Here is a 27,333-nt window from a genome sequence, read left to right as displayed (position 1 = left end):
TCTGTAAAATGAATACTAGATCAGAAAGGATATTCATATTTTCCTCCGTCTCATGTAGTAGTTATCATTTCACGAGCTATTCTATATTGAATTCCCGTGAAGCCGTGAAACTGTGTGCTTGGGCAGGCAGGCATTCACTGAATGTAATGCCCTCATTCCCTCATGTAATGCCCCATACCAGGGGCCTTTGAGGTATCAAATAAAAAAAAAATATCTCTTCATTTCTATACAGCACTTGCAACAACAGGAGTGCAAGAATCTCTACAGCAGGAAAGATGGACAGAGGCCCGAGAACAGGGCGAAGAACCGATACAAGAACATACTGCCATGTAAGTGTTGTGCCTTCGGATATTTTTTTGCGGTTTACAGTGCACTCTGATTCACCTCACTTTCTGCTTCCCTGCCTTTGCCCCTTGCAGTCGATGCAACACGAGTGCACCTGAAAGATGTGGACCCTGACCAACCGTTCTTAGACTACATCAATGCAAACTACATTAAGGTCAGTGCTACATAAAGGCTAGTTTAATGGGCCTCAGTTAGTATAAATAATAACTATTTGCTGCCAGCAAACCAGAGCAAGGTCATCGTTGTGTGATAATGTGATTTAGATTTGTGCCTTTTAGCATTGTGCTCGCTTGCTAGAGCAGGGAGCCTTGAATGTGCAGTTCATATGCAATTATCCAGGCTAACGAACATGTAGGTTCTGCATACTTTCATGGAAGTAGCCGAACTACAGCCCCCTTGTTGACCACGAGACGTGATTTTGAGACTGCAGGGCGTCTTGCAAGCAGTGTTATCCAGGAATAATTTTTCCTTAAATGCACATGCAAGGGAAGCTGAGAAATTTTTCGCGCGGTACATAGCCTTTTATTGTTTCCCTCAACTTTCGCCTCCAGCTTCTCGCAGCCTGTGCCACTGAGAGCATCGCCCCATTTTCCAAGGCAGTAGAAACTGGCCACAGCCATGGTTTTCAGGGCTACTTTCAGTTCACATATTTCACAGTTCGGGCCCTTTTCAGTTTTTAGTGTCACAACAGTCTTGAGCAGTGGGATGGGTCTGTGCCAGCATTAACTCTCTGTGGCGACACCAGCAGCAGTGTCATGCCATGATGATGTGATAGAGGGGAGCCCGTAAGGCAGGAAGTCTGCAAGTGGTATGCACCATATAGGACTTTGTAACCTGACAGTTGTTTATGGCAGCGTGGTCTGTTCACTGCATGTGACAACTTGCCAAGCTCGACAGAGTATACCGGTATAGGGCCGCCTTAAAGGGACTGACAGCTGAGGTTTAAGGACCCACTTTTCAGGAAAAACTGTGAAATTCTGTGATGGCTTTATTAGGAATGCTGTAGAATATTTTTACCAGGGATTTTTTTGATCAGTGGATACACCAGTTCTTATGTATCCCAATGCTGGAGCATGAAAGCAATTGCACGCCAGCAAAAGTGACGAACTGAAAACTAATATTGTCCCAGCCGGCGCCATACAGTAATTATGGTTGCTTTCCTTTGCATTGTGCCATTTGCATGGTGCTTGTTCCTGCAGGTGGATGATGACACCATTTTTGATGGCCACAACAAAGTGTACATAGCCACGCAGGGCTGCCTGCAGAACACCATCAGCGACTTCTGGTCTATGGTGTGGCAGGAAAAGACGAGGGTCATCGTCATGACCACCAAGGAGGTCGAGAGAGGGAAGGTGAGTTGCACGGTTGCGAACACGCGGTTGTGGTTGCAGAATACTTATTTCAAAGTGATGGGAAGTTCTCCATCATGCATGCTTAGTGAAGTGTGAATGTGGTAATTGTGCTCTGCTACTGAGCTAGCTCTATCTGTCCGTTGCTGTCTAGATGAGGTGGTGGTGGTCACTTCCTTGTTGCTGGCTTACATGAACACTTGGGCCTTGCCTCCACAGCCGAAGTGTGTGCGCTACTGGCCAGACGAGGGTCAGACAAAAGAGTACGGGAAGTACCGCCTGCAGCACATCTCCGAGTCGTCCAATGCAGACTACACGCTGAGGGAGTTCACCATGTCGAAAAACGGTGAGGTGAGTTGTTGCAAGTGAACGCGCACGGCTGGCTTAAAGTATGTACTGTGGGCCTTTCGTTATCGTTATTACTGAAGGGTAAATCAACGCAGGAGTCGTAGCCACAGATCGGGGGCAATTACTAGAGGTTCTTGCTAAGAGTTTCAAAGATTTGAAAGAAAATAGAACAGAAGTGGAGCCCTCAAACTCATACCATCAAAAAATGAGTTTTCAAGATCGTCTTGTGAAGATTGTGTAACGGGAAAGGTTGACATTGTTGTGTTAAAAGTGATTAGCAGCATCATTTTAGTCCTTTCAGTGGAATTTGATTAAATTGGATTGGATCACCAAGCTGAAAAGAATCTGCCGTAACAGCATTTGGAGTATGAATAGAGTTAGCAGGACTTGAGTTGAGAGCACTGCTCAGCTACACCCAGTGCTTGCCCTAACCTGATTACCATGAAATCAGGGGAGTTTTGGCAATTTTTACACGCATTGTTGAGCATGCTAAAATTGAAAATGATGCATGCTGGCTTGTAGGGTATGGCACAAAATAAGTAGAATACCACCCTATTGTGCTTAATGTATGAGTTGCAAACATTACAGATCCAGTTCTTTTTTTATGTGTGTGTGTGGGAAAAAAAATACAGCTGGTCTATGCCAGATTTGAAGTCCATAATTTGCTTCTGAAGGATTTTTTTGCGGGGCTTATGAATAAACTCTTCAGCAGGCTGCTATGCTGGGGATGACCTGTGAACAGTTTCTTCACAGGTCAAAATAAGATAGATAAGATCCCCGAGATAGGCCTGAGATATCGCAGTTGTGTAGCAGCTTCAGCACCACTGCTGGAAACCAAAGGGCGGAACTTTTGATGTCACCAGCGAAGTAGGCGAATCTATGTATTAGGAGCAGTTTACATTGAATGAATTGCCCAATGGACACTGCCAGCATGTATGTCACATGTGACTGCACCTAAAATGTGATGTTCTGTCGGCCAGCTCTATGCTGGTGCATGAAGAATCGTCCATGCTCACAGTGACATGTGATGACTGAACAGTGGGTGCACTGTCCGTTTGCACACAGAACGAGACGAGGAGCGTCTACCACTACCACTTCACTGCCTGGCCTGACCACGGAGTGCCATCTGACCCCGGCTGCGTGCTCAACTTCCTGCATGATGTGAACCAGCGGCAAGAATCCATACCAGACTCTGGGCCCATCGTGGTGCACTGCAGGTTCGTGTGTGGAGAATGTGTTCTGTGAGATCTTGGTGATAACACCTTTTGTGTGACCTCTTCTTGTGTCCAATGTCAAAGCACTGTCTTATAATAGTGCTCTCAAATCTGCATTATCTAACCCTACTGCACATTCTTTGGGATCTGCCAAAGTTATATGTTTTTGATCCTGAATGGCAGGAAACGCTCTGTGAAGGAGAAGATTCATCGACTTGATGCTAAACTGCTCACTGGCATTGGCTCCTTTTGAAAGCGTCGTAGTACAAGCAACTTGGGCTTGTCACACCGCCGTGGCACTACATAATGGCATTATAAGGGGGTTAATATCAAAGAGTACTCACGCAAAAAAACAAGGTTGGAATGCCTTTGCCACACATTCTGTTGACATGGCTATGGGAGGGTTTCTTTCATTGCTGGTCTTAAAGGGAGCAACAACTGACCATGGCCTTTGGGGGAGTCACTGACCACATTGGGCATGAAATTCAGGTTGTTGAATTATACCAGCCCCAAGCAATGCCAATGCTGCATTGAGGTTCATAAATGTGAGCACACTACTTCAGAAGTTGTCACACAGCCACTGGCATTTGCACCAAGCACAGAGGGCACGGCAAACTTTCCAAGTTGTCATGATGTGCCACGGGCCTGTCATTACCCTGTTGAGAGATTTAAAAAAAAAAAGTGCAGTGGTTGTGTTGCATAGGCAATAAATCCGTGCAGTATGTAATCTTATTCGTATTGCAGTATCCGCATTAGCATGTGTGGTCTTGGATTTCTTTAGCGTTGCCTGGCATTGAGAGATTTGAAAAAAAAAAATGCAGTGGTTGTGCTGCGTAGGCAATAACTCCATGCAGTATGTAGTCTGATCATATTGCAGTATCCACATTAGCATGCATGGTCTTAGATTTCTTTAGCTTTGCCTGACATGTGATACAACAATTTCTTGGTTGTTCAGAGGTCGAAATGACTGTTTTGTTATTCGCACCTACCTTCTGCAGTGCCTACTCTTAAACACGCGTGCATTGAAAACTGCAGGTGTGTTTGTGGGGCTTCCTTGTTTATTTATTTTTTTTGAGACAGTCCACATAAAGTGAGCAAATTTGTCTCCTCAGTATTGTTATTAGTGGACTGCTCTTTACTTTGCTGACAACGGCGCGTAAGATCAAAAGTTAATTTCACCCAACGCTATCATGCAAGTACATGGTGCCAGAACCTAAGCAGAGAACAAATGAAGTTGAATTACTGATGCATGTGACTTGCTGATGAGTTTTTCTTTCATTTGTAGCGCTGGCATAGGCCGGACAGGCACGTTTATTGTCATCGACATGATCGTGGACCTGATCAAAAAGCAAGGTGAGGTCACCCTTTTTAAAAATTTCCTCCTGACTTTAAAGGATTCTAAAAATGCGCCACAAAAAAACTGCTAGGGTACAGGTTTGCCCTTTGTAAGTCCCTATTTTTCTGGCCACTACCTGTCTCAGCTGTTTGGTCTCTTGATCGTCTTGGTACTTTTCCAAGTATTTCGTTTCCTGGCCAGGGGACACTTGTATTCATTAGAAAAATAGGTAATCTCTGAGCAACACTGGGATATGAACCTAGTACCTCAGGGGAAACAATGCGCGTGATCTCCCTGTAGGCAATCACTAGGATCAGCTGAGCAGCAAAAGTAGTATAGCCCTTGGTTTCTTAAAACAAAATCACTCACTGAAAAATACCAGTTCTCGAGACTATTGCATTCTTTTACTTTGTTGTTGGAAAGTAACTGAACTTGAAGCTATTAGTCTTTGCAAAAATTGAAGCAGATGAATGTTCACGCTAGCAGTGGCAAAGCATCATTTTTCAAGACATTATTAAAGAGGCGTCAAGCCATTTTACAGGGCTTGCAAGCATTATTTCAATGTCATTGAACTTCATTTGCAGGACTGAGCTGCGAGATAGACATCCAAAGAACCATCCAGATGGTGCGCATGCAGCGGTCTGGCATGGTGCAGACCGAGGCCCAGTACAAGTTTGTCTACTTGGCTGTCGAGCACTACATTGAGACCCTGCAGCAGCGGATGCAAGCTGAACAGGTCTGGCCACGCTCTGCCTTTGTCCGCGGTGCGGCGTAGTGTCACAGGTCTCCTTGAGGAGTGAGACTCTTCACTGCATAGCTAAACAAGCGCATAATGCATGGTTACGTATTTACTCGCATAATGATCGCACTTGCATAATGATCGCACCCCCAAATTTTATTGGCAAAATTCAGTTTTTTTTATTCCCCGCGTAAAGATCGCACCCCGAACTTGCCGCGGCAATTTGTCGACGATGTCGAGTCTAGCCGACGATCGTACTTGCTTATCTGTCTGACAGATGGCACGTGCAGATTACCATCTTGCTCTGTCAGCATTGCAGCAGCAGCCGCCTGTTGGTTGACCTGCGGTCACACGGGCAGTCTAAATGCGGTTATCTCGAGTCACGCTTCGCCGTTGTCGAAAGTCTCACCACCGTTCTGGGTTGCGGTGCAATGAATGAAGTGACGCGGTGATCCAGCTAAACTTTATTGTTCTCGTAAATAATAAGCCCTGGAACACGGGAACGTCAAAAATGAATCCTCCTTGAGTTGCTGGGTTGCAGGTAGGAGTAATAACTGCGATACAAGCTAGTTTTACGTTCGCAGTCGCGTAGCAGCTGCCGCCGTTGTAGCGCGAGTGACCCGATCTGCTTGCACGCCAGCTCCGCTGCTAAGGCGTCGCAGAAATCGATCGTATATATTTCTTTTAATACGAAACAATGAGGTTGTGAGTAAGGCAGCGCCATAAGTAGCACATTCATTATAGCGTTGGTCAATTCAAAAGCGTCGTCCACTGTGGCTTCGATACGAAACAAGTTAGGCCTAGCGACGACTAGGGAGTACAGAGTGCCGTCGTCCGCCGCGCTCGCGGCGGCATCATTGCAGTAAGCGCGCGGAATCCAGTGCTCCGAGCTTTGCGAACGTGACACCTAAGTACATCAACGATGCGGCAGGGACCGGACATTTTTCAGCGTATAACGGCGGTAAAATGCGTAGCTTGAGCGCCGCGGGACGTTGCTGTTGTACGCTGTTGCCGCGCTATCAGACGAGATCGAAGGCCGCATAAAAGCGCCGTCTCGCAGCACTATAGACCTTTCCAAAAAGGGCTCCCTGGGCGCTGCCATATTGTTCCCTGGACTGCAGTGGGCACCTCCCGCTAGCACGGTGGAAGCGGCGAAACACCTCCTCTCTGGACTGCTAGAAACCGGTTCCGCCGCCGGAAACAATATGGCAGCGCCCAGGTTGGAAAGGTTGATACACACTGCCTATTTCGATGCGTTGCTCTTGGAACATGAATTAGTGCGAAGAAAGTAAGTTCTTAAAGTGGGCCAGCTCTTGCGCTTTTCGCACTCTACCTTCTTGGTTAACGACGGAAGCCAAGATCCGTTCACGATAGCCGCGTTTAGCGGCGTAACCGCGGGTAGCGTGGGCGCGTGTGATAAGGGTTGTCTGCCTGCGACTAGTTTGCGTTTTCGGTGCTCAAAAATTTTTTGTAAAAAATTTACCCCGCGTAATGATCGCACCCCTAAATTTGCATCAATTTTTTGGAAAAAAAAGTGCGATCATTATGCGAGTAAATACGGTATCTTTGTACAAAAACTTTAAACCTTTGTATGCCATTTCATCTTTTAGCTTGTGATTTTTGGTAGTTACATTCAGCACGAAAACAATTGTTTTAAAGTAGGGGGTGTGCAAATATTCGAAATTTCGAATACAAATTGAATATATTTCATATTCGCTTGATATTTTTATTAGAAAATTTCCTAATATTCGGCAGCGCTCATATACCATGCTGACTTCCATAAATTAGACTGTGGCAGAACCACATTATCTGGACAAATTATACGACAATTGCGTTTAAATTGCCACGAAAACAATACAAATGTGTCCTCTTCACTTTCTTCTCCAGTGTTTATCACGTGGACCGATCGCATTCTGAAGCTGCTAGGCTTGACCGTGTGTGAAATTCTGCTAGTGAGCTTTCCCACCTATGACACCTGATGTGAACATGATGGCCAGCCACCTGCTTCGAACAGTCACAACCAGAAAGCGCGCTGTTTTTTCTTTGATCCCTCAGTTGATTCAGTCTAGTTTTTAGGCATTACGGAAGTTTAGGCATTAGGCATTAGTTAGGCATTTCAGTTGCACTATTTAAAAATAAAGGGAAAAAAAAGGCTACAACATTTGCCTGTTTACATTTGAATACTCTTTATACTGAACAGATATTTGATATTTGATGCCATTTTTTTCTTCATATTCATATTCAATTCATATTGAAAATTTTAATACTCGCACACCCCTATTTTAAAGGTTGTGGGTGTTTCAGAAAACGCAGACACTGTTTAGTGCTCTTATCAGTGTACTACTACTGCTCCCTTCAGTGGTTCTTTATGCCCACATAGCTGTTTGCTCCTCACCTATATCGCGTGTTGTTTAAATCAGAGAAAATCGAAAAAAAAATTCTCTCAGCCTAACCGCACGTTTGTTCGGGCTCAAATTTTGTACATAGGTTGTATTTGGTGGTCAGTTTTCTTTCATACTACATTTAGGTGGGGTACTTGCCTCATTCGTTCAAAATTATTTGGAAATCCCCATCATCTGCGGCGACGGAGAACCAAAACCGAAATACTTCGCAGCAGTGGTACCCATGGCGCCACCTCGCACCGACCGGAGAAACTAGCCCTTTACCGGGGAGGGCGGAGGGGAGAAGTTGGACTCGCATAGCCAAGTCACGGCCATGGCCTTCTCTTGATCGCTGTACGACTGCATTTTCGGTGATGTCTTGCGCTGCTTCGCAGCAGAGAGCACCAAGCAAAGGTAATTTGCTCACCAACTTAGCACAGCTGGGTTTCTTCGGTGGGTGGGAGATGGCGCCACGGGTACCACTGCTGCGAATTCTTTCGGTCTTGGTTTGCTGTCGCCGCAGACGATGGGGATTTCCAAATAATTCTGAACGAATCAGGCAAGTACCCCACCTAAATGTAGTATAAAAGAAAACTGACCACCAAATGCAACCGCTGTACGAAATTTGAGCCTGAACAAACGTGTAGTTAGGCCGAGAGAATTTTGTTTTATTTTCTCTGATTTACGCAACAGTCGGTATGCGCTCTCTCTTGGCCTTGGGCTGGTGCACGTGCGCTGGTCTGCTCCTAACGGCTGCTGTGCATTGACCTTGTGTCTGCAGAAGAGCATCATGTTGGGCCGCGAGTACACCAACATCAAGTACTCTGGAGAGCTGCCTGCCGTGGCGCCACCGGGCACCACTGCAGCTGACAGCGTGGTGCCTGCCCCACCACTGCTTGCGTGCGGCAGCCGGGGTTCGGTGCTGGTGGTCCCTCCCGCAGTCAGCAGCAGTCCCGTGTCCCCATCCCCATCTCCGGCCTCCTCACCACTCAATGCAGACTCTGCTGGCTGCAAGAAGCCCGCCGTGCTTCCCCGCTCATTCCTCACGGACTCCTCCTGCGTGCCCAAGTGGGTGGCCCCACTTCTCTCTCTCTTTCTTCTTGTATTATATCTCTTTCACTCAGAGTGGCTGTTCGTAGATTCCCGGTGCTGTGCACAGCTCCTTGCTTAAGTAGTCCTTTGTAAACATCAACCTCTTATCCGTACCTTGTGCAGGCCAAACTTACAGCTTGGGCATGGGCATGCTTCAGCATGCAAAAGCTTGGGCATGCAGGCACGCGGCACGTACACCTAAGAAGTGTACATGGGGTCAAGGGTTTGGCTGCGCATGCGCAGTGGTCTCATTCCGGAGGAGTTGCACTGAACCAAAACCACACAAAGCGAGCGTTTCAGAAGCGTTATTCACTCGAGACAAATGCTCCGATATTTCGGATACCTAATATCCAGATCGAATCGAACATCAGATCCTTTACTATTCGACCCAGTGTTTGCAAATTATCAAATATTTGCGCGCCTTTACTAAACAGCAAGGTTGAGTATCTTTACAAAAAGCACTGAGTTTTCACCACGTCGTTCCGGAAAAAAAAGAGCATGAAAGAATGAAACAGATACGGACTCCCAAAGCATTCTTGGCCAGTTTCTGTGTTTCTCTTGCTTACTTTCCTTTATGGCTGCGTATGTGAAAATAGTACTCGATCATTGGCCGGCTTTACTGGAGAAGAGTGCATTCCTGAGCATATCTTCAGTAAAATGGAGGAGAAGATAAGTGCGCCACATTGATGCAAATTTGGTCAATGATCTCAGCAACAACAGGAATGGGAGATAAGACGGCTAGAAACAAAAAAAAAATACTGCACCATCATTACCTGGTGTCCTTTCAAGGCTCATTCGAACATGGCAGTCTTGCGAGGCTGATGTCAGTGCAATGTGTAGATTGGTCAATTGGAGCTTTTCCTGTTTGCAACCCCCCCCCCCCCCCCCCCCCCCATGCACAGCACAGTGACCATGGCCACGTTGTTGTTTTCAGTGCTGCATCATAGAGCGCTTTGTGCTCCTAGCTTACGTGCTTCATACTGTGCTGAAGATTTACTTGCTCTTCTGTTTATGTTGAAAACTGTAGTCATTGGCGGCGTTATGGTGAGACCCTTGTATTTAAGATCATGATGATGGTGTGTGGTGAAACGTTGGTGTAGGTGTGTGTTTGTACGTTATTCAGATTTCTAAGCACTCCCTGCGAGTGGCCTTCTTTTTAAAGTTAGATTGTTTTGCAGCTGTTCAGCTGTCACAAGAAAAGGCAGACATGCTGGACTTGGGGCTGTTTTTTTTTTTTTTTTCCCAGGCCACCGACGGAAACGCCCCGACAAATCTACGAGAACATTCCGCTCAAGGACAGGAAGTCTCCTGTGTCGACAGGAACCAGCTTTCATGTGGGACCACCCCCGACTCTGGCACCTCCACCACCACCTAAAAAGTCGTGACAGGTGGGTTGCACAGACTTTGCTTCCCAAGTGTGGGGTGTCACGCAGACATGCCTGTGGCTGACGGCTGCATGCGGATCTTGTTTAAGGTGTGTCACCACCTTTTTCAAATTTTTTTTTAATTTTGACTATTAAATCTTTATTTCACATTTTCCTTATAAAACACCGTTTTATATGATATTCAAAAGCAAAAAAAGAGTGAAAAAAATCCATGCTGGTATTTATTATTCACAAAAAATTGCCCAAATTTGGCTGTTATGCAAACATTCATAACTAGTGAATGGAGAGCAGGAATTATAAACTTTTTGGCACAGAGTTAGCGAACTAACCGTACTGTGCAACCAACTAGGATCTTTGCCATCCGATGATTGGGAAAAAAGTTATAGCAAAAATGCCAGAGAAAACGAAAAAATGCGTCATTTTTGTCTGCATTCCTTGACATAAAACTAGATTATATCAGAACTCACCATTCGATTTCATTTATCCTAGTTCATTGCACAGGCTAATAACAAAGGAACGAGCGTGCAAAGTTTTAATCAAAAATATTTATTCATTTCGATGTTATCACTGTTTGCGCAACACGAAAATGCAAAAAAAACAAGTTTTGAGAAAAACAAGATTAAAGCTTTTCAATCCTTGTAGAAACAAGATCATCATGCCCTAGGAAGTTAAAATCCTCCAGGTCCATAGCTAGGGCCCTCCTTAGCTGACACGAGCTCTCTTTTGGCATTTGTTGCTGCCCGTCTTTTTTTTTGCGGAGATGTTTTGCCCCACCCGTTGATTGACGCTGGGCCTTCGTCACACGGTAATGGTCACTGGTGCAACATGCTACGAGAGTGTGGTGGCCAGATTCGATGCCTGATTGCCTCAAAATATCTGGTGTACTTCTTTTGCCATCATTGGAGGACGAATCCGGTAGCATTCAAAGCGATAGCGTGAAGGGCGCGCATAGTAAAAAACTGAGACGCTTGTAGCGTCATGCGCCCCTCTTGTGGAAAGTTAAAGCAATGTATAAAAAAAGGAAGCCTTACAAATTGCTTTTGAATAATCTTTTACATATCAAACTAAAACAAAACGAAAAATTTTCAATATACGCCATTGATTATCGCCGAGTTATCATTTTCTGTTACCAAACCACATCAGTTTCGGTTTCAGAACTGTCCGCCACCAGTTGGAAAGTTGGCTATAACTTTTTAACAAAATAAGATACGAACATTATTCTTGCTGCAAAACATTGTTGAATGTTTTGGGATTCCCAAAATGTAAAAAAGAAAAAATGTCATTTTTACAAAAAAAAAAACGCCTTTTCAAAGGTGGTGACATACCTTAACTCTTTCGTTACCACGGGAAAACGACCATTTTTCATATGTCTCAGACAAAAATTTTTTTTAGAAAAAGTGTGATAGATAAAATTATATAAAATGCATAACAATAATTGAGATAGAATGCGCTTTATAACAAAATTTATTTGAACACATATCCTGCTTGAAATGCTGTGAAAAAAAATCAGTAAACACAACAAAAAATAAAAAAGAACAAAAGTTTCGTGTTTATATGACAATAACTTTCCAAACACTTGTACTAAAAAAATTCTAGAAATTACAAAACAATTCAAATTCTTTCTAAAACATGGCATTAAAGTTTGAAAATTATAACTTGAATAGTTTTCGAGCTAGAATTTTTTTTCTTTATGCCTCTTGAAAAGGCTCGTTTGAGAGTGCCCTTTATATGATTTTTACAGTCCAACAAAAAAAAATTGGAAGTGTAATGTTATGCGCCAAACGAAAGCTTGGTAAGCATGGTTTAAAACATACAAATCAAAACTTATTTAATTTACGTCACAAATTGAAAAAAAAATATAAAACACAACAAAGTATAGGTGCGATATTGCGGTAAGTATAGCTGCGATGTAGCTGCAGAATCGAAATCGGCGTTACAACATCTTCGTCCGAGTCGCTGCTGCTCGGAGGATCTTGAAAATCAGCTGCAGAGGCTGAAGAATCACGTGCAGCGGGACACTTCCGAGCGCACGAAGCGCCCGACCTCGACGCGACGCCATCCTCATCGCATATTATGTCGCAATAAGCCTATGCTCCAAGGGCACTTCAAAAATACACGACCGGCGGGGAAATTACGAACTAGGCCGAAAATGGAACTAACCGTCTGAACAACAAACCAGATGCGCCCGCACAAGCGGACAGGAAAAAGAAAGCGAAACTATCAGGCCAACGTTCCGGGATCGTTTGCGCAGTTACAGCGTCTGAACCAAAATCCGACAATGCAACATCGTCCCCAGAGACTCTGCTACTCGTAGCATAGATAATAAGTGCAGTCAACGCAGTAGAATTGCGCGCAGCAAGGTTTTTCCGAGCGCGCGCCGTCCGCGCGCCTGACGCGCGCCTGACGCCATGCACGGAGCGTCCGCGCCGTACCCTCCGCTTCAAGGGCGTTTCAAAAATTCGCGCGTCGTGGGAAAATTGCACTCTACGCAGAAACCGAAACTGTAGTCTCTGAAGAACAACTTAGATGGCGCCACATCACCGTAACGGCTATAATGAGGAGCTTCGGTTCGCACAAACAGATCGGAACGAGGAATCTGAAGGCACAGGCGAGCGTTCTGGGCTCTTGTTGCCCAGTTTGAGCTTCGAAACAATACCTGACGATACAGCATCGTCGTCAGGGTCCGTGCTAATCGATACATCAAAAATATGTGGTGCAAACGCAGCGGAATTGAGTGGAACGGGGTTTTTTTGACCGAGCGCCATTCCCGATGATGACGGCTGGTTCGGGGCGCCCGACACCGCACACCCAACTTCAAGCGCGTCTCAAAAATTGCCGCTTTTTGGCAAAAATATAAACTAAACAGGAAGTTGAAGTTCAATGTGTGAACAACAAGTCGAATGACTCAGCAAGTCCGTAGCGGCCGCGGTCGCGCTGCCGTAGCGCTTCGAATTTTTCGATCACCGGTGATCGAAGCACAGTGGCGTGGTAACGAAAGAGTTAAGTGATCCAGCTGCTCTTGCTAACAGCTTCACAGTTCCAGGCCTCTTTTGGTCACTGCAGAGAAAATGCAAGCAAAGCTCACATGACTGAAAGCAGCTGCAGTGCAGAAGAGAGTTCAACTGTTTTGCTTGCATAGAGAAGGAACGATAGTAACACAGGCTGTTTACCCCTTCCAGTCACAGTGTCACCATTGTTTGGTGTACCTGTCACTTCTTGGTCTCAAGGAACGGCAGGAAGTAAGTCTGGTGGGAGATTTTGGGCAGAAAAAAGTTTTTTTGGCCAGCAAAGAAAATTCTCAAGCCTGTGCAGCTTGAAGAAAAATAGAAGGAAGGGGTTGCAATTCAAAGAGCTTCATGATGTTTAGAAATAGTTTTCTAGCCATGGTCCCTCTGATGCGAAGAGTATTAGAGAGACCACAGCAAGAAAACTGTTGTAGACATGATGTATGGATGTGGCCACGATGCATGGAAAGGAGGGAAGCATAAGAACAACAGAAGGAGCCAACACGAAAAGTGTAAAAGGGGAGGGAGAGTAAGGGTGCATGCTCTCCAGAAGCAGGCGATGCGAGGGCGCGCTTTGGAGAGCCGGAGTGCAAAAAGAGGAGATACGAGAGGGAGGAAGAAAACAAAAGGAGAAGGTGCATGCCGGGCTTGGAGTGTTTGTTTGGCAGGGAGGGAAACAGAAGCGTAGCTGTGACATAATTTTGTCAAAGTCAAAGTCATTTTATTCAGGCAGCAGTAATAGGTGCCTAGGAGGCAGCCATAAAGGCAAATTAACGCCTGACGTAGTGTCGGCCCCCTTCCCCCCTTCCCAAACACATCACTCAACAGCAGGTACAGTCACATCGTTGAACAAAGTTTCGATCAAGGACGGAAGCAACGCGTAAAGTCTGAGGGGGAAACAAGAGCAGCGTGCAAGCATGGAGCCTGCACTTGGCACCCTAAGCACGCGGTAAATATTTTGTACGGTTGTGAAGTGAGCTGTGAGATCTTCTACAGTGTGATAGAAGCAATTTCATCGCAGAGTTGAGTGAGGGGTAGACAGACATGTCGTGCCGACAACATGCGTGAAGCAGTGCCTTCGACCAGTGAAAGCAGAGTCTGTGTGTGGTGTGAATTGCAAAGCAAGATTGAAAAAGAGTAACCTAAGCGGCTGAGTATCGCCGATCCTGGAAACTGCTCTTGCTCTCAGATTCCCGTCAGATCGACCATCAGTCACCGCATAATTTTTTGTGATTCAGAATAAAACGTTTAACACTCATGATAGGCTTTAGCACAAGTGGTAACTGAGCAGATTTTTGTGGCAGCATGACCTACAGAGCACACTTACAGATGCAGCCAAAATAGTATGGAGCAGGTTTGATTGTTTGAAATTTTCTCATGCGTTCCATAGAGAAGATTATGTGATGGTTTCTTGGGTTTATGCGCAAGCGCAACAGCAGCATATGCTAACGAATGTAGGAAGTAGTACCTCCACATTTTCGCTAGGTAAGGCATGAGAGGAATTTGATTGCCAATGCATGCTCTGTAATATTAGGGCGGGGACTGTGCACTTGCCGTCCAAGTTTGTGGAAGGTGACTTAGTTGAAAATTATTTCTTCGCATCCGAAGCATATTTCTTGATATTTAATGATGCACTCTGTGATCTGCACAATCACTATTAGGCTGCGTATAACTGTTCCAGGATGCATTGAAAAACGGTGACAGAATTAAATTTTTTCCCTAGTATTGCCTTTATAAAAATTCATTGTGGGTATACGTGGATGCTATGCAGTAAAAAGACACAAGCCCAGTGGTGACTTGTAGCTGAAACTTTGGTACAACAAATGCAAGATGTATATGATTCTAGGCATAAAAACTGAATGAAAGTTAGAATGATGATAACATGCACAAGTAATCAAGGACAGATGAGACAACCTAGTGGCATCCACACGTGTTCAAAAAATTGTAATACACTCACCGGCCAATACCCATTGCATACCGCCATCATGCATCTCATGGAGTTAAACCACAAGCGAGCTTTCGGGTGCCCTGCCCTCCATTGGTCTGCACTTACGACGTCATTCACTCTTATCAGTGCACTGGCACTGGTAGACAACCCACCATTTTATTTTTACAATGGAAACCTACTTTAACTCGAAGGCAATACAAATTTTTATGAAGAGAGTGGAGTTTGAGCTAAAAGGAGCTAGTATTTGAAATGCCAAGACCCACATTTATCTCAGGTAGGCCCACAGCTCCCATGTCACATGATAACCTTGCCATCCTTGTATGAATGTGTGCCCGTATCGTTGCTTCGCATTCGCCGCCACACAGATTTTAAAAGACTCAGTGAGTTTGTGGAACCCTGTACCTCACAGCTGAATATGGGCTATGTTTGCTGGTGCGTGCTAGAGGTGTCATTCGGCTTGGCAAGCCAAGCATAGCTACAGTAATCCCTCGTTATAACGAAATCGCTTTACTCGAAATATTGCTTTATTCGAAATTTCTTCCGGTCCCGACCCAAACGCATGCATTTTAAGCCGCATTACTCGAAGCGCACGAAGAGCTTGACCCGCTTAGAGCGAAGTGGTGAGCAGAGCCATCGCCGCCGTGGCGGCGACCCTTTGAGCATGTAGTGCCAAATTAATACCGCCGACGAATTAGACTCATGCAGGCATAGAACAGACCACAAAAGTACCAAACCCACGATCGATGACCTGCCTAGTAACCGGCACCGTGAGAGTGCCGAGTGTCTTCTGCTAAGCACGCCCGAACCGTTAATCTCGCTTGGGAGCGCATTCCTGGTGTTCCCCGTGACAGAATCTACACGAAAATAGTTTTCCTCGCGCTTTGCGATGCTAGAAAACCGCGGTGTCTTGGTTGCGGAAAAGTGGCCGGTCATGCTCGATTCGCGCCATTCGACTAGACAAACGGTCTAAATGCGTGGTAGGGTCAGTGAATTTTGTTGTTGCGGCGGGGACACATGTGCGAAAAGCGAGTGCGATTCACCGCGGCGCGAAGTTGCGAACGGCGCCGCAGCGTCCGATTGCAGCTCGCCGCTTGTGTCCAACCTGCTAGATGTCAACGACGGGCCACCCGCGGCAAACGCGTGGCCTGCCAGCCTTGATGCGCGCCGCCGGTGTTTGAAAACGCGATAGTATTGTTTGTTCAAGTTCATAACAAGCCTTGCGGGTAGAGATGATGACTGCGATATAAGCAAATTTCATCCAATAGCCGCTTTGCTGCTGCTGCTACTTGGTGCGGTTCGCCTGTCGTCTGCTAGCTCCGTTGCTGAAGGCGTCGCGGAAATCTAACGTATCTTTTATTATGGGACTGGTTGACAGTAAAGGGAAGCCGAGTACAGCGCCTTTATTTGAGTGCTGGCCCGTCCCGAAGTGCTAACAGCTGCGGCATCGATGCGAAACTGGCTAGGCTTAGTGGCGACCAGGGCAGTCAGGGAGCGGCGCGCAGTTTGTCACCCGGCGTCGTTGCCGAAAGCTCCACTCTTGCACAGGCATGCTGTCGTTGCTCGAATCTAGGAAGCAGACTTTATGGTAGCATGGCTGCTTTGTATTTTTCTTGTGCGAACGTGAAGTAAGCTGAAACTGCCAGCCTGTCGATCAGCCTGGATCCCGTCTGGATCACAAAAATGAGCTAAAGCTTGTTCTTGATATAGATAATAAACTCTGGTATAAGAAATTTGAAAATTGTATCACCTTTGAGGATCGCTGACCAATACTGAGTTGCTGGTAGAAGTAACAAATGTGCTACGAGAAAATTTTGTAGCGAAAGCTACATTGGCCACGAACTTGCGATTTCGCTGTGGCAGTGCTCCGAGGAGGCACAGAGACCGACCTTGAGCCGTTGCCTAGCAACCGCCGCAGCTGGCGGACGCCGCGCGGCGTCATCCGCCAGCTTCCTCGCAGTTGTGGCGCAATTAAATCTCGACTGTTCTAGCTTTTTTTCGAGCGGTCGCTTATATCGAATTATCGCTTATAACGAATTTTTTCGCCGTCCCGCTCACTTCGTTATAACGAGGGATTACTGTATATGCTTGACACCTTTCTTCACAGAGTTTCAGAAGGGGGGGTTCAGGATAGCTTTAGGGTGAGTCTGTTGCTTCTCCCTCTTCTTGGATACATCACAGATTTCAGGGCATTGGCCATACATGTCTCGTCTCCCTTGTCTTTTTTGCGCTTTATCTTTTTACGGAAGCGTCCATTATTTGTAACTGTTAGTAGGAGTTGCTTGTCATGAAGGGTGTATACAAAAAGTGCTTCTTGCCTCAAGATGAATGAGAGAAATCATGCAGCTTTCATGAGTTATCACAGTTATGAACGCCTGCATCTAAAAATCTATATCTTGTGCCTGTTTTTCTTTGTCTTTTTTTTTTTTCAGATTTTAATTCAGTAGATGCTGCCAGGAGGAATGCCCCAGCTAGCATGGACGACACTAGTCTGAATCTTCTTTTTTTTTTTTTCCGTCCACTGTATTACTCACTGGGTGCAGCACTGGTTTATCTCTGCGGCTGTTGTTATACCTGTCCGTGAATTTTGTTAGTTGAGGAAGGAAAGCTGGTTTTGTGCTGATGGGAAGCTGTACCTTTGTAAAATCTCTTTCGCTTTATTTCGGATAATTTAGCCAAGTGGCTCTCTGTACATAAGGCGTACGCTTTGTGTGTTGACCTCGGAGGTTGCACAACGTGTTTTGTTAGCTTTCTTCCTATGCAGTGCTTAGTGTCTGTGCCCGCCATTGCCTGCACTTATGTTTGTCCGAGATTTGAAAAGATTACACAGTTTGTTGCAAATGCTGTTTGGACAAGTACAAATAAGTGTCCAAGCTTTCTTTCTTTTTCTTTTTTTTGTTTGGAGGCTGTTGTGCAAACAAGTTGTGCTCGTCTCATTGTTCCCTTTTAAAGTGGGAGAAGTATTCAACAAGTTTTCTGATGCTGGGATGATTTGAGCATGTTGTTGTTGTCCTTGCTAAGTGACTGAGGCTTGTCATTCAGAAGGTTATGTCTGGAAGCTTGTTTTAGTATGTTGCCTTCTCATTTATGTCCGACTGTGATCAGTTAATGTGCTTTATGAGCAAGCAACAAATAACTTAACATGCGGGAACTGACAACAGATGACAGGTTGCCAAGGAAGCAGCTTGTGTTCCAGTTGTGTGTGTCGTTTCCAGTAGAGGTAAAACAGCAGTGCTGAAACGTGTAGCTTACTACTAGACAAGCATCTCTTGCCACTTAATGTAATCAAAAATGTAGGATCAATTGTTGAGAATTAAGTTAAAGTGCGCCGTTTAGTTGCATTGTGTTTTTTTTGTTATGCAACACTATAAGGAAGCAGCTTGATGGTTGATGTGCATGAGAGTAAGTTATGTATTCACATCACGATGGTATTCAGAGTTGTACACACTTCAAGGTGTGTGCTGATGTTGGTAATTTGTGGCTGTAGTCCCTGAAGGCTTCAAGCTTAGCACTGGCTGAGCTGTGTTCCAGTCCTGCGCATACATTAGCACCACTGCCTGCAACTGATGCTACTGAAGGGTCTGTCATTGGAACACAGTGCCACTAAAGTTGGGCTTTACTGAACCAACAGTCAGTGGGGCGCCGGTGGTCTGCCGAAGAAAATTATTACTAATATGGCTACAGTAGTGCTCTGTGTTTACATTGACTACATTCGTTGCCAGTTTGTTAGCACACTCGCCATTGACACTAACAGTTTCCCCATCTGGTGCCAGAGGTAGCAGTCTTCCCCATTGTTGAGAATGTGCTTCGACAGCCATGTGTACCTTTCCCCGTTAGATTTCATAGCTGCTGAATGGAACTAACTCGTCATGTTGTTAGAATGAATGGTGGTTGAAGGAATACGTGACTGTGCGGTCTGTAAAGGATGATGATGTGCGAATTAATCGGTTCATTAAAACAGTCTTACGCTGCTTTTTTAGTGCCAGTGCTATTGGCAGCAATACTTGAAGCAGCTCAGAATCAAAACTAGTCGTGTGTAGGATTTTATGTCAGGTTTAATGTGCCTCTGGCAGACATAGGATTTCAGGTACCCACTTAGACGCCAGTGAAATGATAATTTTGAGGTATAGTGATTTGTTCAGGCAGTAAGAGTCTACTACATGTGTGAAGAAAACACGCGTTGCGCTTGCTCTTGCTGCTGTGAGCCATTGTCTCATGAATTATTCATTAGCATTGGCCCCATCACTAGTGCTGATTCTTGTGCACTTACCTGATGCTTACATGCAGCTTCGCGTAATTTGCTGGCGATGCACTCTGTAGTGATGAGGATCCACGGCAATACAGGCCACAGTTTTGGCACCAGCCTTACTTTTGCATGACTGCAACTAGCCAACTCACGTGCATGCTACTTCTGTATTCTTTTTAAGCAGGCACAGACTTCTATAATTGTCTATGATTCTTATTCATCGTTTTTCTTCTTTCTTTTGATTAATCTGCAATCACTTCCCCATTTATGTTCTGCCGACGCATCAAACCCGTAGCAGCAACTGCAATGCCTTCCCTTCTCGTTCTAACTCTGCCTTTTCAACGGTGATTTTAAGCTTATGATTAGTATGCTGACATGTGCTATTCTGATTCTGGCGGTCGTATTTCATTGGCTGGAAAATACAAAAACATCTATGTGCTGTGCTTTGTCAGCATACGTTAAAGAACTGCAAGTGGACAAAATTAACCTGGAGCCCTCTACTAAGGCATCCCTCATAGCCCATGTGTTGCCTCGGGACATTAAACCCGCATTTCACAATTTTTTTTTGTTCTCCGGAAGCCGTGTTACCAGCTTGTAGCAAACAACTCTTCTGATGTTGTACTGTTACTGAGTGCATTGTACAAGTGTGCTTCCATTGTTAACTGTTAACTGTGCCGCCCACAGTTTCATTACAGCTTTGGTTGCTTCAGGTGCCTGCTTTGAAAGGAACTTGAGCAAGCATGTGGACAACAATCCTATTCCCATTCAGCTCAGATACTATTTGCCCTTTATCACTGAACCAGGCATCAACATGCTACCGTACTGTTATCGTTAGGTTAGGACTGGCTGTTCAGTTCTCTCAAGAGTGGAACCCTGTGTCCATTATAACAGAGTTCAATGGAAGCTGGAATTCCTTTCTTTAACAGGCGTTTTGTTGTGTGCATATGGGACCTTAACCAGAAATATCATGTGCCAGTATAGGACTGGGAAATTTATCAATTAATATCCAAATTAATGCTTTGTGATCAGATTTCTTCAGCTGCTTTAGTAGCAGAATTCAGCTGAGCCAAATTAGCCAAGTAGGTACTATTATTTAGGTATTCCCTATGTTCGAGCAACCCTTTCTATCAGAGCAGCGAATTGGAACTGTTGAGTCTGTTCTCTCTGAATCAAAAATATTTTCAACTTTTCTCTATACCAGTGTTGAGTTGCGCTTTCGCAAGAACATAAGAGATTTAATAGTAAAACCTCGACAATTCAAAACTCTGTTCGGAATCTGTGTGATTCGGTGATATGCTTGGCAGTCGCAAAATTGACCATGCAGATTTTACTGAGTAATTAAAGCAGCCAATGCACTGTTGAGTTTTTACTATGCATGAGGAGGGCTAATGCTATTATTTTATCTTTTATTTATTTATTCAATACTGCCAGCCTCCGTTTGGTGGCCAAGGCAGGAGCGGTACAAGGATACATCGTGCATCGCGACAAAACAAAGCAAGTAAAAATGCGAATAAAGAAGCAAAAGCTAACACACAGGGTTTTATAGAAAGACAAAGAGCAAGATTAAATGCACTCGGTTACCTAAATATACAAAAGAAAGCAAACAAAAGAACATGAATGAATACACTGCGCTTAAAATGACTGCGCTTATGTCGGTTCTGTGCCTCTGCTCCTGTCAGGGTAGCACTCCCAGGCACACCTCGTGGACTCATCAGTTTCAGACACTTTGCTTAGATAGCTACTTCACATGGCGTTGCAGTGCAGCTGCTTGTGCGTGCATGTTTCTTTGTTTTTGAAAGCTTTGAGCAATGTACTGTCGGGGACAAAAGTGGTATACTCCACGCGGCGGTAGCTGGAGCAATGGAAAACTGCGGCATTTTGGCAAGCTAAAGCACGAAGCATTGAAAGGAGCCAAGAGACATGCCTGCTGATAATAAATGTCATGCACTGGCTGTCTCGATCCCAGATGCCACCTGTAGATGGTGTTGAAACGCAGTTTTCCGTTGCTCCCGCTCCCGCTGCGTAGTGTATACCACTCTTGTCCCGGATAATACATGGCCAAGCTGGGGAAAATTCTGCAGTTCGAAACTTCGGTTTGGCACACCTGAAGACTCTCCTAAAGGGGTGCCCAACAAGAATGCAAAGCAGTCAGTGTGTTTGAAAAGGGAAGCTCCGGAACATTCAGTGCTCCGTACGCAGCCCGTAGTGAGCCTTAGGGCGAGGTTTGCCAGCGAGTGGCAACAAGCTTTGCTGACCATTGAGTTTCATCAAAGGAGATGCATGACCGTATTGTGCAGACATTAAAACTGGCGAAACGAATTCTGGCAACCAGCGGCAGCAGTAACACGACAAGTCGGCCTAAACCCCAGCTTCAGCAGCAACTAATTTTTCAATGTCAGCGTCCACTCTGTTGAGCATAGTAGCGATGGCTTTGAACAACGTATGCGGTTCAACATTTCGCACTTTTGATTTTGCTTTTCTTTTTTTCGGATAAGTCAGAAGCCCACTTATTTCGAACTTCCCTGTGACAGACCTCAGATTTTGCATGTTGTTTAGTGATGTTTGATTTTTATGCCACAGTGGCAACTAAGCCCAAGCAGCACCGTTGGGTTTTTACATGTCGCCTGTGTAAATGGATGCAGCCAGTTAGTCATTCAAGTAAAGACTTTTCACTGATAGGCTTTACATGTTTGGTTCATGCTGAGCGTTTTAGCCGGGGGGCCTTACTTGCAATGATGGGAGAACAAGGCCTACTGCGTCTTGACTAGGCGACCGTATTTATGTTGAGATATTAAAGGCCATTGCTTATAGCTCTTGCCGGTGAATGTTTGGTAAGGCACAGGTGCTTTGTTGTTCTGCTTTGATTGAGGGCTAAATGGCGTTGTTCACAGTTTTGAGACAAACACACAACATAAAATAATCTCTCTGCTCTGTTTTTTTGTTTCCTTATTCTTTTGCTTCAAGGAAAAAATGTTTCTTTGTGAATTAATTGGGAAATTTCACCATGCTGAAATGCAACACTCAATTAAAATTTCATATCCCTCATGGTAGTTTTTGTTTGTCATGGGCAGTTTCATAATATATACAATTGTAGAAACATTTAAAAGGAGCCGTTGTTGAACACCAGCCCTTCGGTCAATGTTGAAATGTCAGCTTTGCTGACAGTTTGTCACATTTGTGTTATATACATCCTTGTTAAATGTCATGTAGCTCTTGTGTATGTTTCAGGCACCTGCTTGTCCTCGGTGATATCCTGTGAAGTTCGCATATATAAATACCGGTGGAGTGTTCATTTCGTTGTATTGCATGCAAAGGGTACTGAAAAGACATGGGAGGTGAATATTTAAAAATGAGTATTGTGTTTGTTTCGTCTACTTAGAGCATTCATTTGGCATTATACTTTTTAAAAAAGGCCTGCAAGCTAGGTTTTGATGACCTGTGAAGCTTGGATTATATGCCTTAAGTATGCTTTTGCTACTCATATCAAGCTGTACACGAAGACTATGAACTCAACTGCCGAGTGTTTCTCGTCTAAATAATCTTTTTATCAGGACACGCAAATAGCTGCGCCTGTTATGATTATCTTGCAGTTTGTTTAGCCTGGAGAGGCTTCTTTTTGCCAGAAGTGCATGGGAATGAATAAACACAGACTTTGCGCCATGGCAGTTGGATTGGTGGTGTTAAGTGTGACGTCAGGAATTTACACACTTTGATTGGGTTGGCTGCACATTGCGGCATCACTGGAGGGATTTTTTTTTTGTTATTAAGGCGGAAGCCTTTAATGTCTCATCGTTGTAAGCAGCAGTTGTCGACAGAAAATGTCACGCTTTTCAATTGGTCGAAACGGTCGTGACGTCACAGTGCGCGAATTTCAAACGGGGCCAATTGTACTTTGGCTACTAACCATGCAACCAATTAAAGGGATTGTATAGTGATTCTCCAAGTTAGTGGGACTTACTTAACCAATTAGGCTAATTAACCTTCCTAGCCAGACCAGATAAATAAATAAAACCGAGTAGGAAATTCGGCGAGCTTGGGAATCGAACCCCGGTCTCCGGAGTGCGAGACGAGTACACTACCACTCAGCCATGCCAGCTCGATGGCTTGGAATGAACAAAGGCGCGTCTAGTGAATACGGTGTCTTCATTCACTCCCATCTTCCTCCCTTCCCGTTACGGCGAGGTTTAAGTGACCACCGAGATATGACACACTGATACATTTGCTTTCCTCAAAAACCAATTTACCGATGAGCAAGGCGTACAACCTTTCCTCAAAAAGCGCTGCATTCAAAGGGCAACGGATTGCGACGAACGGGTGGTGGCGTTCCGTGGACCACCTGACAGCGCTGTAACGGGCTGTCGCGTTCAACTTCTAAAGGCGAAGCTAAAGCGTCATTAATTGGCAGTTAATTAATGCACCAACAGAATGTGAAGTGAACAATCGCGTAGCAGAATGCAGCACTCAGGCTTTCGCCTTTCACCACTTTAGCCGCTAAAGTTCCTCGTAATTTTTTTTCGCCCTGTTTGTGTATTGCATTCAGTTATTCATAATCACTTCTCAGCAACCTCTTCTAGGGGCTTCATTTCGTCGTACTTCAGATGTACAAACAATATACGAGGCTCAGGTGATCAGTGTGCTCGTCACATTCATAGTGCATAAAAGTCTATGGGGAGTTGCCTCAGGCACTTGATGCTTACTCAAGTTTCTTTCTTGACAAAGCCCTGTAGACCACCAATCTAGGCTCACTTCATATTGGGACTAGAGTCCCTCTAAGCAGCTTCGGTCTTTTGCTTGTTTGCATTTAAAGCCTTGCACTGGCATGCATTCTTGCCCAATGCTTTACTATCCAGTTGGAGCTACCTAGCTAGCTTACAAGGATTAGTTTTAACGTGTGCAGAAAGACCCGTGTCGGTCAGTATTGTGACAGTCATCACCTCAGAAGCTTCTCTTAGCTTGTGTGCGAAACTTTTCTCAAAATGAACCAAAGCGCACAATTGATTTCAGAGATGGTTGGCTGTAGCATAGTAATGTGCGCTGTGAGCAGCGGTTCCTTGTGGGACGTACCTGTGAACTAGCGAGACTGCCTCACTGTGTACAGGGGTGCTGTTGGTGTGCCTGCATTGTGCATTGAGCAATTGTTTGTTTGTCCAGTCTGTTTCCAGTTTTGACTGGCGTGCTCACTTGTTGATCTGCCAAGTGGCAAGATCCACTGCACTGAAAATGCACGCTTCCAGTGCCGCTAGGAATTGTGTAATGAGGACGTTGTTGGAAAGTGCATTTGGTGCTCACTACAATACATCACAGTTGACTTGGGAGGGAGCTGTGCTTTCCTTGTTGTGTTCAGTTGTAAACGGAGTTTAACAGATTGGCAAGGTGTCTGCCACTTCTTGTACACATTGAATACATCATACTTACTTAACCCTTTCAGGCGCTTTGTACACAATTGTGTAAGCGGCAAACTTACAGCTTTTTCTGAGATACTGGAGCACTTAACAGTGATCTCATTATTTCAGTCAAATTGAGCACCCTGCTTCTTGCAAAGAAGTTGCTTTTTTGTACCATGTAGCGAATGCAGTAAATAATATTTCACATAAGAGTGAGCTAGGTAGTACTTTGTCCGCTGTTTTTGTGCAGACAGATTTTGCCGCGAGTGAAAAAATCGATGGTTTTTGCTTAGTTTCGAGCGTAACGTGAATCTCCGAAACTCAAAGCGATTCCACGATCCCTAGGGTGCTTACCTGACACACGAGAACATTTTGATGTTATTATTTCTAACAAATCGACACTTTGTACGGAATTCTCCATATCGTTGTAAAAATTTACCTGCTGGTCATTGACGTTTGAAAACTAACATATTTCCTTTCTTGAGGGCTGAATATACTACTTAGCTGAAAAAATAAATGATTTCAGTCATACCAAAATATGGCGCCTGAAAGGGTTAATTTGATGCCAATGATTTTTTTTTACTGAATTTTCGTCAAAAACAGGTCTGGAGGTTTTTGTGCTTTTCTCTTTCTTTTTGTTCTCATGATCCTGATTGTAGATCTCTAAGGAAATTACTTTGTCTCTGCCCTTAACTAGTTCTGAACTTGGGCAGTTTGCCCATGTTTGTTCAACCTGTATTTAACTGAATGGGTACCCGCAGGAGATGGCTGCTGTGGTGTTGCGTATGGAAAGCCTGCCTAATGTCAGAACGATGTGTGTAGTATTCCTCATCTTGTTAAAGATCAATTTGTTACAGTGCACTTTGTTGAATTTCCTAAATGCTCATACAAATATCTCTGTCATCTAGCGAGTCCGTATAGGGCATACTGTTTTAATTAGGCTTTACTGTAACAAATGTCCAGCTTGGACAGGTCAGCATACCGTTCTAAACATGCAAGATTGTTGCAGGGAAGAACTAGATGTGATGCTGTTTGCATTGTCTGGTTGTTTGTTCATGTTTCCAGAGCACTGTTAACCGAAATGATTGTTTTGGCACAGCTTCTTTTCACTACTACTGAACATTTTGCAATTATCTTGTGGTGAAAAATGGGTATTTTTCACCATGTGTACTCTGCACTGATTGTTGGTGCACATGATTGCTGTACTGTTCAGTACGGACCTTTTCATCTCGTGACAACAGTTGCAACATCTGGCACGATGCAAACCAGGGGGCATCATTCTGTAGCATTAAAGAATCGGGGAAACTCATCCATGTATGCTGTCTACTCGGGTACAGCAGATGTCGGTGATATTTACGATGTTGTATGGAAAGTAAAAGTGTGGTGTTGCTGATGTGCACATTGTGCACAGCACATTGTTGTGAATCTGTGGGAGTTTAGCCGCTGTTGTGACGTCCACTGAGGCGTGGGGCATGAGGATGCAAGCCAATGCCGCCATTTTATTTAATGCAAAATGCTTTTATGGTGCTCACCGTGGTGTATCCATCGCTCTGAGGTGTAACAGTGCTTTGTCCTTTCTTTGGCCTCTTTTCATGCTGTTGATCTCAGTAAAAAAACGACGTCTTGCCGTCCACTTTTTTTTTTTTTTGCATTTGGCACTAGCTTAATCAGGTTGAAAATTAAAAAAAGAAAAGCACACTACAGTTTGTATGGATGCAAATGTTTACGTTTGAGCTGTTTCTCAATCTGCACTTGTGGGAACCAGTTCAAAGGTTTTGATTAACGCCTCCAAACAGGCAATCATAGTACCAGCGAGGCCTGTGAGCATGCCCAATTTCCTTATTTTTTTTTTTTCATTTCCTTATCGAGTACCTTGCATTCTCTTGACACCAGTCATGCAGTACTTGAGGTCACTCGTCCAAAGAGCGTGTCACCTGTTGCCCCAAGAAAAACATGGGGGGAAAATCCTTCCGTGACCTACACGTGTTACATGTGTTTTGTATACTTTTCTGTTCAGAGCATGCTGTGATTGAAAGTGGTGCAAAAGACAGTGCTGAATGTATGTACCACAAATATATTCTATCAAATACAAAAGTGCATGTTTCATTGTTCATCCCTCTGGGTGCTCTGCAGTGGGAGTGCACAGTGTTCCATGCTTTTGTTGAAGTGGGGACACCAATTTTTTATGTCCTTTCTTTAGACAGATGCGCAAGATGTTACAGTCAGGTACAACTTGAGTGTGCAGTGAAGCTCTGCCCACGTTCAGGACCTCCGTACAGAGTTCCGCCGCGAGAAACAAGTAGTCAAAACAAGTTACCTAAACAGGAAGCTAACCGCCAGACGAAATAAGCTCAAGAATTTTGATGCCTCTGACTTGGTTAACACAGTCAGATATTAACATGTGGATTCCGTTTAATTGAGTGGAGTAACACAGTATGCTATGGTGGCTAAGGATACCATGGCCCATGGTTACCAACTGATCTTTTTTTTTTTTAGTTGTATCCTGCTGTAGTAAGCATGGATAAATACATGTATTTCGCCTGCATCCGGTGAATAACATCGAC

The 27,333-nt window shown here is 44.6% G+C and overlaps 1 protein-coding gene across 3 annotated transcripts in view; it reads left to right on the top strand.

Moving 5' to 3' along the window:
* Positions 1-26,944, top strand: part of LOC149364819 (tyrosine-protein phosphatase non-receptor type 11-like) — a 36,823-nt gene extending 9,879 nt beyond the window's left edge. The window contains exons 6-16 of one of the 3 annotated variants that reach the window (XR_016289222.1): positions 233-329; positions 420-499; positions 1,545-1,697; positions 1,914-2,045; positions 3,108-3,259; positions 4,542-4,609; positions 5,177-5,328; positions 8,494-8,780; positions 10,051-10,192; positions 14,023-14,143; positions 14,216-15,292. Coding sequence is in view for 2 of the 3 variants with exons in the window: in XM_089574747.1 (XP_089430873.1) it covers positions 233-329; positions 420-499; positions 1,545-1,697; positions 1,914-2,045; positions 3,108-3,259; positions 4,542-4,609; positions 5,177-5,328; positions 8,494-8,780; positions 10,051-10,189 (1,260 nt within the window). In the remaining variant the exon portion in view is untranslated. Of the gene's footprint in view, positions 1-232; positions 330-419; positions 500-1,544; positions 1,698-1,913; positions 2,046-3,107; positions 3,260-4,541; positions 4,610-5,176; positions 5,329-8,493; positions 8,781-10,050; positions 10,193-14,022; positions 15,294-17,571 lie in introns of those variants that run through there. The other 2 variants (XM_089574747.1, XM_089574748.1) reach the window with 2 other exon arrangements.
* The last annotated feature ends 389 nt before the right edge of the window (positions 26,945-27,333 follow it).

This window comes from Amblyomma mixtum, chromosome 2 (genome assembly GCF_055824585.1).
Source record: "Amblyomma mixtum isolate Tamu chromosome 2, ASM5582458v1, whole genome shotgun sequence".
In the NCBI taxonomy this organism is placed as follows: domain Eukaryota; kingdom Metazoa; phylum Arthropoda; class Arachnida; order Ixodida; family Ixodidae; genus Amblyomma; species Amblyomma mixtum.
This window is presented reverse-complemented; position numbering and strand designations above follow the sequence as displayed.